General features: G+C 42.5%; 1 protein-coding gene across 3 annotated transcripts in view; it reads left to right on the plus strand.

Moving 5' to 3' along the window:
• The window catches only part of HECW2 (HECT, C2 and WW domain containing E3 ubiquitin protein ligase 2), a 646,010-nt gene that overhangs the window by 536,680 nt on the left and 93,751 nt on the right, over positions 1 to 15,579 (plus strand). For all 3 annotated transcript variants that reach the window (XM_029606070.1, XM_029606068.1, XM_029606069.1), the window contains exons 8-11: positions 1,529 to 1,629; positions 2,386 to 3,771; positions 5,609 to 5,704; positions 10,083 to 10,233. In XM_029606070.1, the coding sequence (XP_029461930.1) occupies positions 1,529 to 1,629; positions 2,386 to 3,771; positions 5,609 to 5,704; positions 10,083 to 10,233 (1,734 nt within the window). The remainder of the gene's footprint in view (positions 1 to 1,528; positions 1,630 to 2,385; positions 3,772 to 5,608; positions 5,705 to 10,082; positions 10,234 to 15,579) is intronic.

The raw sequence follows: 15,579 nt of genomic DNA on the forward strand, positions 1-15,579 counted from the left end.
TGGGGGTTTTTTCAGACATTTGCATATCCAGTTGATAGATATGCATATGGTGCTGCCAACGTTGCATGACTAGTAATTTGATGGCTTGACCAACCATGATGAGAATGCTGTGAATGTTACACAGTGCTCCAGTGGCTGAAAAAGAAAGTGATTCAGCAACTGTTTTGTTACAGTGCCAATGAAAGCAAAGAGAGCCTTTTAATTTATTTTATTTAAAAGTCACTTTTTTGCACATTCGGTTCCTGCAAAGACCTGTTGTAGTTCAGAAGGATTTCTTCACTGGCTGACTTGCGTAGCCTGATGGCTTTAGTTAGCTGCTGAAAGTCATAGCCTATGCTTTGAACTCTGTTGCATTAACTTTTTCTCACCACAGGACTACGTTACAAGGACTATGTGCGCTTTAGTGGTCAACAGTGAGCAGTATCACCTCAGGAATAATAATAGCATTAATATAGCAGTATTCAACTCTGGTCCTCGATAGGCACACACAGATCTGTTTCCAGATAGCCAAAATATTCAATGAACGTGATTCTTAAATGAAATGCACGCAGATATCTCTGATAAGTGTTCATTATGGGTATCCTGAAAACCAGAACTGTCTGCTGTCAATGAGGACCAAAGTTGAAGAGCCCTACTTTATACAGACTCCTGTGAGGTCTTTTGCAAAATAAACATAAAAAAGATAGCCAACGTTTTAATTGATGATTGCAAAGGCTAAAAATGATTTGCTTGAGCTACATTGTCTTAGTTTACATTTATTCATTTTTGTTTTGGGGAATGGGGTTTGGCCTGGCGGGTTCATCCTGCTCCTTTGGGCTTCCAGCTCAGTTAGAAACAGCTTCTGTAGGGCTGTGTCACTGTGAACCTTCATTTACCACCCCCCCCCCCACCCTTATTGTATATCCCTTCCCTAACTCAGTCCAGTAATTGCAGCAACAGTCCTTGACTACTCCCTCTGGAACCCTGCAGACCATAGGCCCTAAATCTAACCACCAGATGTCACTATTGTGCAATGACTTGAACACCCTTCCGCTAAGACAGTGTTTCTCAAACCTCTTCTTGAGGCACACCTAACCAGTTGAGTTTTCAGGATATCCATAGTGAATATGCATGAGATAGATTTGCATACCCAGGGTCTCCAATGTATGCAAATCTATCTCATGCATATTCATTGTGGTAATTCTGAAAACCAGACTGGTTAGGTTTACCTCCAAGAGGGATTTGGGAAACACTGCCCTAAGGGTCTATTATTGCTGCTTCCATGGCATCCCCAGCCAGCCTGTGCTACCAGAGAACCTGGCCCAGAAATCAAATCCATGTCTTCTGCATGAGCTACTGAAGTGGCCCATTTATTAGTTTTTAAGTCATCGCTGACTGGTCTTATAGCTGATGTCAGGTTTCTCAAGGCAGCCTTCTCTCATGTTTCCCTACTTTACAATGAAGCAAGCATTTCACTGAAAAATATTTTAATAGTTTAAGATAAGGAATGAAAAAAATGTCCTAAAATGGAACTGGTTTTGCCTTGCAGAGACCAGGTACTGAGCTACAATCTGGGCAGAAGGCTGCCAGCTGACCATGTGAGTGGATATCTCCAGTTCAAAGTGGAGTTCATATCCTCCCTTCATGAAGGTAAAGTAAGACTTGTTACAATAGAAAGACCAGTGCTCTGTCATATTATTCGGCAGAGAAATATTTTTGTTAGAAAGAGATACCAGTAGCTCCAGACTCCCTTCTCTTTGCCCCCTTACTCTTCAACTAGTTGTTCCTGCATTTCTTCTGGCATATCTTTCATCAAGTCCATGCAGCAAACAAACATTTTGAAAACCATAATGCTCAGTTAGCAAACTCCAGTCCTTGAAGGCTAAGGATAGGATCTGGTTTTCAGAATATTTGCAATGCATATTCATCAAATGCATTTACATACAGGAGGCTCTGAGTTTTGGTTAATTTATGTATTACGGTTATCTTGAAAACAGAGATTTCTCTTTTGGACAACTATCTTGAGGCTGGGAATGCAGTCTAGTAAATTTATAAATTAATAAAATCTGATGTTTTTCCCCACAGATTTCTGTAAAATCTGACAATTTTTTTGAATTCACACTAGTCTGAAATGTGTATCTGGTTTGAGCTTAGATCAGATTGTTTCATGCAATCCTGCTTTTCTCTAATCACAGTGATAGAAATGTATACAAAATAAAACTGACTCCCTTAAAAAAATAATTGATATTGTAAAGTTTAAGCTATAACCATAGGTTAGTGCATTAAACATAAGAGTGAAAAAATAAAACATATGTATAGTTTACCTATCATATTCTTATTATTTACAATATGTGGATATAGTGTACATTAAATGTTTCTCTTTTTTCTCTTTGTATTCCCATACAGATGCTTCTCCAGATACAGTTGGCACTTTGCTTGCAGCAAACAATATAAATGGAGACCTTGGAAGTCCCTCAGATGATGAAGACATGCCAGCGGGACATCATGAGACCACTCCAGTTTGTACAAATGGCCAAGTCCATGGAGAAGCTGCTGGAAATGGGACTTCAGAGTACTCCTTAAGGTCTAGTAGTACTTTAGAGGCAGACCATGAGCAAGTAACCTCCAGTGCTTCGAGGACATCACCAACTAGAGATCGCCAGAACTCTCTAAATGACTACTTGGATGCAATTGAAAACAGTGCTAGTCCCAAAGCTGGAACATCTGCTACTACTGAGCGTTCACTTGGTGCATCACCAAAGTTAAGGAGTAGCTTCCCCACTGATACAAGACTTAATGCCATGCTTCATATTGACTCAGATGAGGAGGACCACGAGTTCTGTCAGGATCTTTCTTTGTTAGATGGAGCAGGTCTCATGATGCTTAATGGTGCCGTGGGTGGAACTGAAGAGGATACCTTAAACTGTCCAGCAAATCAAATAAATCAAGGCAAAAATTGTGCACAGAATAATGAAACAATAGCATTAGAAATATCACCGCAGACCTCTAATGTCCCTCCAGGAATTCTTCAAGGGCTTCTCATTAACCTTCCTTTGTTAGGGCCTGTTGGAGAAGAAGATGAGAATATCCAAGAGTCTCACCATGATACAGGGCAGGCCAGCAGTGACCTGTGCGACTGCCAGGAGGCAGATCAACCTAGATGTGAAAGAGCAGCCAAAGATGCCAATCACACCACCAACTGTGGCAGCAGGAGAGGTATTAGCGAAACTGAATCCATTGACCACGGATCTGAACCATCTCAGGTGTCGTCAGAAAATGAACAGAGTGATCCCACTCGTACAGAAAGTGTGAGTGAGGCCAGTACTCGACCAGAAGGGGAGAGTGATGTGGAAGGGGCTGATAGCTCCTGCAACGGCAGTGCGGCTACCCGGCTCTCTTCGGTCGATACACGCTTTTCTTCTTTTGAGAGTTCGCGATTTTCAGAGACCCCTGCATTTTCCTCGCAGGATGAGGAAGATGGTGCCCATGCTGCAGACTTGGGAAACGGGGCTACAGCAGCGGTTCCAGCCGCTCTTTCAGAGGTTCCCCTTTCCATGTACACTCCTGGGTCTTTGCCTGCAGTGAATGTAGTCAGCAGAAATGAAGATGAGCAGCAGGATAAAACAGCAGCAGAATTAACCGAAGAGAATGAGGCCCATGACGTCTGGCAGCGAAGAAGTTTGCAGGCTGCAGCAGCAAGGAGCCAGTCTCAAGATGAAGAAAGCAGAGCTGCACAAGCGTCCGCTGGGGAGTTAAATCGGACAACATCCCAAGATGAAGGACCTAGTGCAGGTAACAGCAGAGACAAATACTGGAAAGTCGGGAAGAAAACTGTAAGAGGAGATATTCAGTGTGAGCAGTGCTTTTTCTGAGGACAAGCAGGATGGCAGTCCTCATGTATAAGTGGCATCACTTGATGGAGCCTGGCATGGAAAGCTTATGTCAGTACTACCAAAAAGAGTTTCACTGCCTTAACAAGTAGAATAGTACACTTCCATGAAAAATATTTGTTTAGGAGGTAATTTTTGAGAGTAAATATGCACTAAAATAAAATTAGGTCTTATGTACATAAATGGGCTTTTGATATTTGTTATGCTATTTGCTATTGAATCGTCAATAAGTTTTACCTGCATAAGTGCACTTTAAGGGGTAGATTTTTGAACGTGCACTCGTCCATGTGCGCACGCACACATGGATGCGTCAATTTTCTAACATGCGCGAGCTGGCGCACGCATGCTAGAATATCTGTGGGCCACAGGCACATGCGCGTCGGATTTTATAATCCGCACGCATATGTGTGGGCGGTGCATGCAAAGGAGGGGGGAAGGATTTTTGCAATTTCCATGCAGCAACGCATTCCGGCCTTCCCCAGTTCCCTCCAATTAAGGAGCGGACTGGGAGGGAACTTCCCTACCCCCTTATCTAACCTCCCTTCCTCTTCCCCTCTCCTCTCTTCCCCACCCCCTAAACCCTACCTTTTTTTTTTTTTTTTCTTTGTTCCTCAACTTACTTCAGCTCCTGAGCTGAAGTAAGTTGCGCACGCCGGCAGCCGGATCTTCGGGACAGCGAACAATGGCGCTGTCCCGGTCTGCCTCCTCCCCGCCCAGAATACGTCCCCCGGCCTGCCCCTTCAAAGAGGTCCGGCACTTATTCGCGTACCGGCCTTTACGCGCGTTGCCAGGCCTCTTTGAAAATTCACCCGGCGAGCACAAGGCCTGGCCCCGTGCGTAAAGGCTGGAATTTTCATGCGTAGGGCTTTTCAAAATCTGGCCGTAAACGTGTAAAAGGGCTTTTGAAAATTGCTGTTATATGTTATTTTTACATGCCTAAATCCTTTTGAAAATTCCCCCCTTACTCTCTGGATTGCAAATACACTGTGATTCCATTATGGTTTTCACGCACGTATTTCTTTATTTTTGGTGCCCCCTACCTGCCAAGTTCAGTTTCTGCACCCTCCCAGATGTAGTGATCATGGTTGAACACCTTCCTGTCAAAGACTAGTACACTCTGTTTGTTTAACTGGCCCGTTATATGTGTATTTTCAGTTGACATTGTATATTCCAGTTCAGTGTTTACAGAGGAGAACCCACTGACTTCTTTAGAAAATCATAGCGACTTCTTTTTCCTTTTTTTTTTTTCCTTTCCCAGCCAAAAGCTTAGTTACCCACATGGTCTTTTTCTGCTGTCACGTTTCTGTGTTTCTATGATTCTCCCTCTGAGTCTTCTCCATCTGGACAGTGGGGCTTTCTCTGTAACTAATTCCATGTCTGGATCTCCCTGCCGAGGAAGCTGGGATCTTCTCTGTCACCAACCATCTTCTGGGTGGTGTTTAGGTCATAAAATAAAATAACTTATATGTATTGCATTGCTCAAGGGAAGTAAGCTGTACACTGTCCTTCAGAGCAAGGCTAAAGGCTTTTGACCCCAGACAATTTATTTATATATTTGGCAAGTGGGGTTTTTTTATTTCATATATGTTTGCTGTAATTGTAGAGCCTTTAAAACCAACTTGAAAGCATCTAGCATGCTCTATAATGAATTTAAAGAAAAATTAATTAATTAAATCTTGCTAGTTTGCCTCTTACCAATGAGAAGGTTTACTAAAAACATTTCTGTAACTTTATTCTAGGTTGTCAAGCGAATGGGCACCAGCCCTTGAGGTCACTGCCTTCAGTACGGCATGATGTTAGCAGATACCAGAGAGTGGATGAGGCTCTACCCCCAAGTAATGCATTATTGAATCTCTCTGCAATGTTTCAAGATTTGTACTGCTCCAGAGGTACTAGAAACTCAGTGCAGTGCAATCTGTAGAGAGAGAATTCTACCGAGGTTACTGGTCTGGGGTTGGATAAGTCATGGCAGTCACAACATGGTATGCTGATGGCATTTCCTGACCTGTCAAATAATATGGCAGGGCATCTGGGAAGAGATTTCCCATATGGAAACATGATACTGTGAGAGAGGAAGGGGAAGAGAGCAGCCAATACTGGAACACTAATGGATACTTGCTAAAAGGCAGGTTCTAGGTCTATATACATGGCCAGTACCAGGTACAGATAAATATGAGAAGCCATCTGACAGTCCAGCTCTAAATAAGTGGTTCTTGAGTGGGCTGGACAAGTTTCTGGAATACATCCTTGTATAAAATCCCTGAGCTGAGGGCTCCAGATCTGTGCAGCTCCCAAGAGCTTTCTGTGAACTTTCTCTTGTGTGAAAGGCTAAAGATAGTTCCTATTGAACAGGGCTCTTGTGAAATGAAATCCATGCAGTACAAAGAATGATGGCTTAAACACAATGCCAGGTTGCTGGCATTATACTAAGAGAAAGAAAACACACCTAAATGTCATCTACCTTAGGTTTGTTAAGTTTGCTGAAATGGTTCCCTGGAGCCATAACAACACTGCTACTAATGTAACATTCACTGAAAATGAATTTATGAAGGCAGACAATTGAAGATCCTTCAGCTTTGCCAGTACAAGAACGTTGGGGCCAGAATTCAGGAACTGGGCACAGCAAAAAAAAGACAAAAAGGCCAAAAGTCATTTTGCTTATGCAAATTTTGAATTAGCGCATCTGTTGCCTGAGGTTTTCATTTTCTAAAGTTTCTGGAAAAGAATTGTGCAGGAAAAAAAAATTGTGTAAGCAAAAATGAACGCCAGAAGTGGCACCTGTTTCTTTAAAACTTAAACAAACATGGCCCTTTTGCCTGTGTTCAGGTTGCTCTTGTAGCAAAGAGTTGATGAGACACAGAGGCAAAGGAGAAATTGAAAAATAAAGTAACATCATGTAACGGTGGTGTGTCTTTTTCACTTCTTATTTTTGTACTTTTCACAGTGAAGTCCTCAATTACTGTTTACATGGGGTCTTTGTATCGGTTGCCTATCCCTTTGAACACCGCCTCAGGGACAAAGTATCTGCAGACATGTTCGCCCGATTTTTCTGCAAACACGTTTCCCATGACATGCATAGATATAAAAATGCGCTCTATGTGTGTTTGTTTTTCTCTCCCCACCACCCCCAGATCTAAACACACCCCGAAAATGCCACTTCCTAGTGCAAATAAAATTCCATGCTTTATGGAACCCCCACACCTAATTTTAGTCATCTAAACAGTGGGTAGTTATCGAATAGCCCCTTTTACCAGGTAAATGACTCGTAAAACTCACCCTCTTAATTCTTTAATTAGTATGGCAGATAGCAGCAGCTCTGACCCTCTTTATGGGAGGGTGTAGGCACACAGCGGTTTCCTGCTTCTAGTTTCGAAATCAAGACTTCAAGCACTGTGAGGTCAATGGACTATGATAGCCTTATCCAGCTACCTTCCCGTTTTGAAGAAAGCCATGGAGAGTCTAAAGGGTATTAAAACCGAAGTAAAATTCTAGAGCAAGTTGATGAGTCTGGAGCAGATTCCCCAGTTCGCCACTATGTGCAGGCTTGGCATGCAGTGAAATAACATGGCATTAGAACTTGAAAATAAATAAACCAATTTCTTTTTAATCCTCCTGCTTTACCAGTTGTCGTTACATCATTATGTCCGAAGTGAGAGAGAGTGGCAGAGCATTAACCAGTCCTCCCTTCCCCGCCATTACATTATACAGGTATTCAGTCTCAGCCAAAAGGCCAAGAAGGGACCATTATCAGGCTTGTACTTGGATCTCAGTCAAGAAGCTGAGAAGCGACGGGTGATCTAAGGGTATAAGATACAATTAACACTTAAAAAAGAACAGATCTCCCAGTCTGCATGCATGCACAATAAGACATGGCCATTCACTACTGACCCAGGGCCCATTGATTTGCCTCTTTTAATGTATCACAGAATGATATATCAAAAAAATGTATACAATTATATAATTTTTTATTTATCAAAAAATATCAAAATACGAGCCTCAATTTGAGTCTGAGGAGGGGAGCCAAGATGGCGTCTTGAGGAGAGGATGTGGCGTTTGAAGCTCTGCTCTCTGCGCTGAAAACTCTTCCCCTGTGATTCGTAATGCCACATACCAAGAGGAAGGGACGGCTTAGGTGGTTTCCTCGGCACCTCCCTTAGCTGGAGCCATTCAGCAGTGCATTGAAGGCTTCTTTGCCCCGATGGAGCGGTTTCCTCTGGGTGTGTTCATTGCAGCTATTTGTAGAGAGTGCACACTACCTCTGCTGGACATGCAAGTCACCTTAAGCCCTGGAGTGCCTGCAACCCCCTCTCCCCCCTCGCATGAACCAATTTCGGATCTGGGTGAGCTGGCCAAACGTGAAGCATCAGTGGTGCTAGCAGTCGCTGGGGTAGACTCTCAAATTGGATTTATGCATGCTGGGGTTGGTGGCCTAGATACCACCATTTCAGTTACATACTGTGGCTACTCCAGCAGAACATCTTGGTTTACCCCGGGTGTCCACCCCGGAGGGGTGCGAGGAATCCATGAGGCTCCATGAAGGTAGGGGTAAGTCCCACAGGGATAGTCTGGCCAGTGCTATCTCAAAGTCAAACCTGGTGAAACCTGAAATTATTACTTTGGACTCTGTCTGGGATGCATTAGTTTCCTTACAAAGTTCTATTTCCGTATTAACTTTAGTGATGATTGAAACAAAGCAATCAGTGCAAGTTATGGATTCTTTAACTTCCTCTCATAAACCTAAGCTAACTGAGTTGGATCAGTGGGTAGAGAAGCTTCAAATAGTTCAGAATGGTCTTGTACAATCTGACGTAATTAATACAAAAAGGATGGAAAATATGAAAAACTCTCTCAGAATATTAAATCTGAGAGTGTTAAATTTTCCTCATGTTAAATTAATAACTCCTCGTGATCAGTTCAAGAAATATCTTCAAGACATACTGCAATTTTCTGCTGATACACTTCCATCCATATCTCGGATTTATTATACTTCCCAGGAGAGGAAATTCAACATTTCGCCGGATAACTCAAGCCCAGCAAATGCCATTGCCGATCTCTCTGTGTTTTTGGAATCTTCTGGAGATGACCATGTGGAAAATCGTGGAACTTTATTTGTTGCCTTTGTTTTTCCATCTGACCATGATTTAGTTTTAAAGCTTTTTCTTCGTAACAGGGATAAGTTATATTATGGTCAGAAGTTATGAATATATCCTGACATCACCAGGGTTACCCAACAGCGTAGAAAGAGATTTTTAGCAATGTGTCAAGAAGTTCGCCAAATGGGTGCTTGGATTATAATCCATCATCCCTGTGAATGTGTAGTTAGGTTTAAAAATGATAGATATGTATTTTCTGAGCCTTCCCAACTCAGGTTTTTTCCTTGATTTGCATTTGCCATCTGATACCACTCGCTAACTTGTATGTGTGAGTGTGAATGTGGTGAATGAGATGTGTATATGTTGTTTTAAATTGATGTTAGTGGCTATATTATTTTTTTTGAAGAGATATATATTTGCATATACTTTGTATTTTGATATTTTTTTGACAAATAGAAATTATATAATTGTATACATTTTTTGATATATCATTCTGTGGTTCACTTGGTTTGTGTGTATGATGTATTTTTTTGCCTACTAATTTGAAAGTGTTCTTTTAATGTATGCCATAAAACTGTATCACTGCTGTAGTTACCCTCTAGCAGGCCTAAGTAAGCAGTGCGCACTGCTGATAATCTGGAAACATACTGATTTATTGTTTTAGCTCATCTGGGGATTCACCCAAGTGCTAAGAACTCAAGTTACCATCTATAAACGTGAAGGTCACAAATATATTCAGTTTTATAGCACATAAAGAGAGGCCATGTGTCACGATTTGGGCTGCAAATGAGATAAGATGTTATCCTAAATGTGGGGTGAGAAAGCAAAATTGAGTATACCTTATCCTATTCTTTAAACTTGATCTTGAGAAAAGACCCATGGCTAAAATGATTAACTTTGTTTTCTATAATTTAAATGTGCATTTAAAATCATCCTTTTATTCAATCTGATAAAATAAGGAAACATTTGGAACAAGATGGAGTAGATCTTGGTGCTTAATTACATTAAAATGGCAGGAAAAAAGAACACCAAATAAGGAAAATAAATACACATTGGTCCCTAAAGTAGTAAGTGATAGTTATTCTTTATAGCAAATCCTGTTGCATTTGTTTTTGCCTAGACTGGGAGGCACGGATCGACAGCCATGGCAGGATCTTCTATGTGGACCATGTTAACAGGACCACGACTTGGCAGCGCCCCACAGCTCCTCCTGCCCCACAGATCCTCCAGAGGTCCAATTCAATACAGCAGATGGAACAGCTGAACCGGCGGTGAGAACCTATGTTATTGCTTTTAATAATATGTAATGCCTGGGCTAAAAATCTCCCAACAGAGTCCCAGAGTCACCTATCATTTGGGGGATTCTAATGGTTCAAACTTTCCTTACTATTATTAAGCCCCTCTGAGTCCAGAATTCCCAGTCAGTAGAGCGGAAGATTTTCTCAAAGGCCCTGAGCATTGTCAATTCATAGTTAAGCATTAAAGTCTCCCGTATTTGGCTGGAATTGATGGAAAGTTAATTAAAGTGTTCATTTTCAAGCTCTTATTCAATATAGTCTGTCTGCACTGTAGGTCTTATCCAATAAATCTGTGACTTGATAACTTAGGCTAGTGCTATTGATCCTTTTCAATTATTGAGGTAGTTTTAAAGCTCCTTCCCAAGATTTGGTAGATAGGGTCTTAAGTCCAATTTAAGTATTATAAATTAAGGTCCCCTATCTCATAACTTAGTCCAGTTGTTTCTGAAGTTACAGTACTTCTTAGTTGTTGTCCTTGATCCTTATTTAGCTGAGTTTTATAGTCTGCTTTTTGGTACTTCAAAGTGGATTACATTCAGGTACTAGAGGTCTTTCCCTGTCCCCAGAGGGTTTACAGTCTAGCTGCCTGATTCACTAAAGGCTTTCCTTTCATTCTGTGTCTATGGGAAAATATTTTGATTAATCAGGCCCTAAATTTGTATCTGAGGCAACAGAGGGTAAAGGGAGTTGCCCAAAGTCACAAGGAGTAGCAGTGGGATTTGAACCCTGCTGCTTTAACTACTAGCCTACTCCTTAGTGTCCTTACTAGTAACTGAATGGTATCTCCTCACCCCGCACCTCAAAATCCAGATGCTGTTATAGTGGTTAATCCCAGATAGGTGCCACTAGTGTCAAGACTCAAGATTCTTCTTCTCCTGCCCAGGCAGGCAGAGGCGTAGCGAGGGTCTCCGGCACCCAGGGGGCAATGCATTTGTATTGTCCCCCCTTTCTGCCCCACCATCACCCGCCAGCGCATCACCACATGGCACTGCTGTGTGTGTGTGTGGGGGGGGGGGGGGGGGAGTCTCTTTTCACTGGAGAAGGGTGGGAACCCAGCCAGCACGTCACCACAAGGTGCCGCTGGGCAGTGCTAGTGCTTTTTGCAGCCCCGTGCGAACAATTATAGTGCTGGCCCTTCCTCATTCTGTTTTTTGTTTGTTTGGTTTTTTTTTTACATTTTATTTGTATTCTTTTTCTAATCAGGGTCAGTGCAAGGGAATTAAGCATCTTAAGTGGATCTTACAGCTTTATCCCCAGCCCTCTTCACACACACAATTTCAAATTATGCATTTATAATAAAAGATTTTACATGAAAAAAGACATTCAAAGTACAATCTTTTGAAATAAAAATATCACAACAGCATGTGTATTAAATTCACATGCACTGCTGTGGTGTCAACCAGAAAACCCTGCATAAAAGCTTAAAAGACACTTGGAACACATATAGTACCAAAACTATTGTAACACATGGTGGGTGTGGGCTTTGTCCTCAGAAAGCCATAAATGAGCAAACTAAGTTACAATTACAATTTAATAAACAGCACTAACTGCCAGAACGCAAACAGATACAACCCTATGAAAAGGCGACCTTGCAAACATTACATCAGGACCTAAAACACCAATATACCTTCTATAAGGAAAACAAAACAAACCAAACTTCTATAGATCCTACATTGAAATGACACATTAGCAGAATATTTAACTTCAATCAAACATGCAGAACACACACTGACCCTCACCAAACATAGAATAAAGTGTCATAAAGTATAAATGGAAAAGTGCAGACATGAACTAAACTGGAAACCACAAGAAGTCAGACTCCATATGTAGTGCACCAATGGAAAAACAAAACCATCATTATTTCTCAGAAAACATCAAACAATAAAATCCGTAAATATAAAGCACCAATCATAATAGTAAAACCATACTAATAAAATGAATTAACATTTCAAATCAACAGATGAACAGAATAACATCCAATAATTAAAAACTTATATATATAGTTTTTAGCTTCCTAAAAACCAATACAATGTTTCAAAACAGCATACACATCAAATAACACTAGATTAATTAACATCAATATGGATTTTAAAAAAAATCACTCACTTTCCTTCCATACCTGGGAACTTTTGACTTCCGGTCAACCTGAGATTGTTGTGGAGCAGTGAGAAGGGAAGGGAGGTGCACAAACTTTCTCCGTCCTCATATACACACAAGTTCATCCTCATACTCACACAGAAACACTCTTTCAGAACTCACACACTGTCACAGACTCACACAGGCTGGCTCCCTCTCTGTCAGGCTCACACACACACTGGCTTACTCTCTTTCAGGCACAGACATGCTGGCTCCACTCCCTCTCTTCCACACACATACATACACATACGCTGGCTCCTCTCCCTCTTACACACACACAAACCTGTGCGCGCTGGCTCCTCTCCCTCTCTTCCACATGCGCACACACACACACACACACACACCGGCTCCTTTGTCTCTCTTACACACACACACGCTGGCTCCTCTCCCTCTCTTCCACACATGCACACACGCTGGCTCCTCCCTCTCAGTTCCACACACACATACACACACACAAATGCTGACTCTTCTCCCTCACCTCCACACACACACACGCTGGCTCCTCTCCCTTGCTTCCACATAGAGACACACACTGGCTCCTCCCCCTCTCCTCCACAACCACACAAACACACTGGCTCCTCTCCCTATCTTCCACACATGCACACACACTGGCTCCTCCCTCTCTGTTCCACACACACACACATACATGCTGGCTCCTCCCCTCTCCTACACACACACACACACAAATGCTGGCTCCTCTTCCTCACCTCCACACACACACGCTGGCTCCTCTCCCTTGCTTCCACACACAGACACATATGCTGGCTCCTCCCCCTCTTCTCCACACACACACACATACACATTGGCTCCGCCCCCTCTTTTCCAAACACACACACACACAAACATTGGCTTCTTTCCCTCTCCTCCATACAAACACACACACAGGCTCCTCTCCCTCTCCTCCATACACACACACACACACACACACACGCTGCCTCATCGCCTTCTCCTCCACATACACACACACATGCTGGGTCCACTCCCTCTCCTCTACACACACACACACACACACACACACACACGTGGGCTCTGGCTCCAGTCCCTATTCTTCAGCTGGGCCACAGGCCTTCTCCACCTCTGCCACTGGGTAGAATGGCCTCCACCTCTGCTGCTGTGGCTGCAGGCCTCCTCTTCTGCCACCAGGTGGGGTAGGCTGCCCGGGCTGCTGTGAGCCTCCTCCACCTCTGTTGCTGGCCGGGATAGGCTCCCCTGGTGGCCATGGTCGGGACGGTGCAAGGGTATTAGGCACCCTAGGCAAATCTTACAGCCTGGCGCCCCTCCCCTACCTCCCCATTCACAATTTAAAATTATGCATTTATAACAACAGATTTTACATGAAAAATGCCATTCTGCGATAAAAATAATATACACATTGTTGTGATGTACTGCTGTGATGCCAATGAGAAAACTCTGCAAATTGGAACCCATATGGCATTAGGCCTATTGTAACGTGGGTGTGGGCATGGTCCTCCCGTATCAACCCAGTACTATCTGCCACCACTAAAACAGTAACAATCCTACCTATGAAAAGGAATACCACAAATATTACACCAGACTCTAAAACGTCAATATACCTCCTATCAGGAAAACAGAACAGGCCAAGCTACTACAAATCCCTACAGAGAAACTGCATGCTAACAGAATGCTTCATCTCAGTCATGCATGCAGAACACAGACCCTCACCAAATACAGAATAAAGGTACCATAAAGTATAAATAGAAATGTGCAGACAAAAACTGAAATGTAAATCGCAGAACGTCAGACTCTGTATACAGTGCAACAATGTAGAAACAGAAATATCACCATTCTTCATGAAACATCAAACAATAAAATCAGGATATATAAAGTATTAATCATAATGGTAAAATAATAATAATTACAATCATTTCAAAACAGCTTATAAATAGAATATCCAATAATTAAAGACTCATACAAATTTTGAATGCTTTCCCAAACATCAATAAAATATTTCAAAATAGCAGACACACCAAACACCACTAAATAATTAAAAATAAGGAAAAAAAAAATCTCCCGCTTTCCATACCCAGGAACTTTTGATTTTCAGTCTGAGCTTGTCATGGATTAGTTGGATGATGTGATGGCTACGATAAACAAGTTTTCTCCTATCTCTCACGTATACACTCTCCAACACAAGCACACTCACTTATTCATACATATTCATACACACACTCACTCTCTCTCCCACATGCTGTCACATACACATGCTTTCTCTCCCTCACACCCTCACTTTCTCCTACACGCTCTCTCATATACACACACACACATGCTGTCTCCTCCGTATACTCTCACATACTCATACCTTCTCTCTCCTCCACATGCTCTCACACACACACACACACATGCTCTCTCCCCCCACAGGTACTCACCCCCACACACTGTCTCTTCCCCACATGCTCACTCACACACATACTCTTTTTCCCTCACATGCTCACTCCCTCACATGCTTTCGCAAACACACACACACATGCTCTTTCCCACACGTGCTCACACACATACATGCTCTCTCTCCCCATATTCTCTCACACACACACATGCGCTCACACATGCTCACATGCATACACTCCTTTTTCTCTACCTTCTAGGTGCAGGCAGCAGCAGCTTTCTTCTTGGACTTCCACGTAGCAGAAGGCCTCAACTCTCTTCCTTGTGAGCAAAAATGACTCTTGTCCTTGACTACACAGGTCATTTGCTGTTGCTCCTCTCTTCAGCCGTGTGGCCCGGCCACTAATGCTGCCTCTCTTCAGCCAAACCCAAAAAAACTACTCTTTCTTTTCCCCTTAGTAAAGTGGAACAGTCCTCTTAGTAGAGGCCCAGTAGTGCCCTACAAATATCATTTCTGATAATAATGAGGCTTGGATTTGGATTTTGGATTTCTGTAATTGAACTAAAAGGATACGTTCCAGAGAGAACTAAAAGCTAAGCTCCAGAGAGCAAGAATTGATGTATGTCGTTAGCCTTCATGCATAGATCAGGATACTTTCCCTTTAGGGTACCTGCTCACTTTCTCTTTCCAAATGAGAGAACAAAAATATATTCCCACAGAAGAGAATTTACAGACCAGCCAGGTCTCTTCTGGGTAGAGGGCTGGTTCAAAACAAGTCAGTCCTTTTACAGGCAGAGGACCACGTTCAGGAAACACAGTTCAAGCCTCTTACTGGCAGA

This window comes from Rhinatrema bivittatum, chromosome 6, assembly GCF_901001135.1.
Source record: "Rhinatrema bivittatum chromosome 6, aRhiBiv1.1, whole genome shotgun sequence".
Taxonomy (NCBI): domain Eukaryota; kingdom Metazoa; phylum Chordata; class Amphibia; order Gymnophiona; family Rhinatrematidae; genus Rhinatrema; species Rhinatrema bivittatum.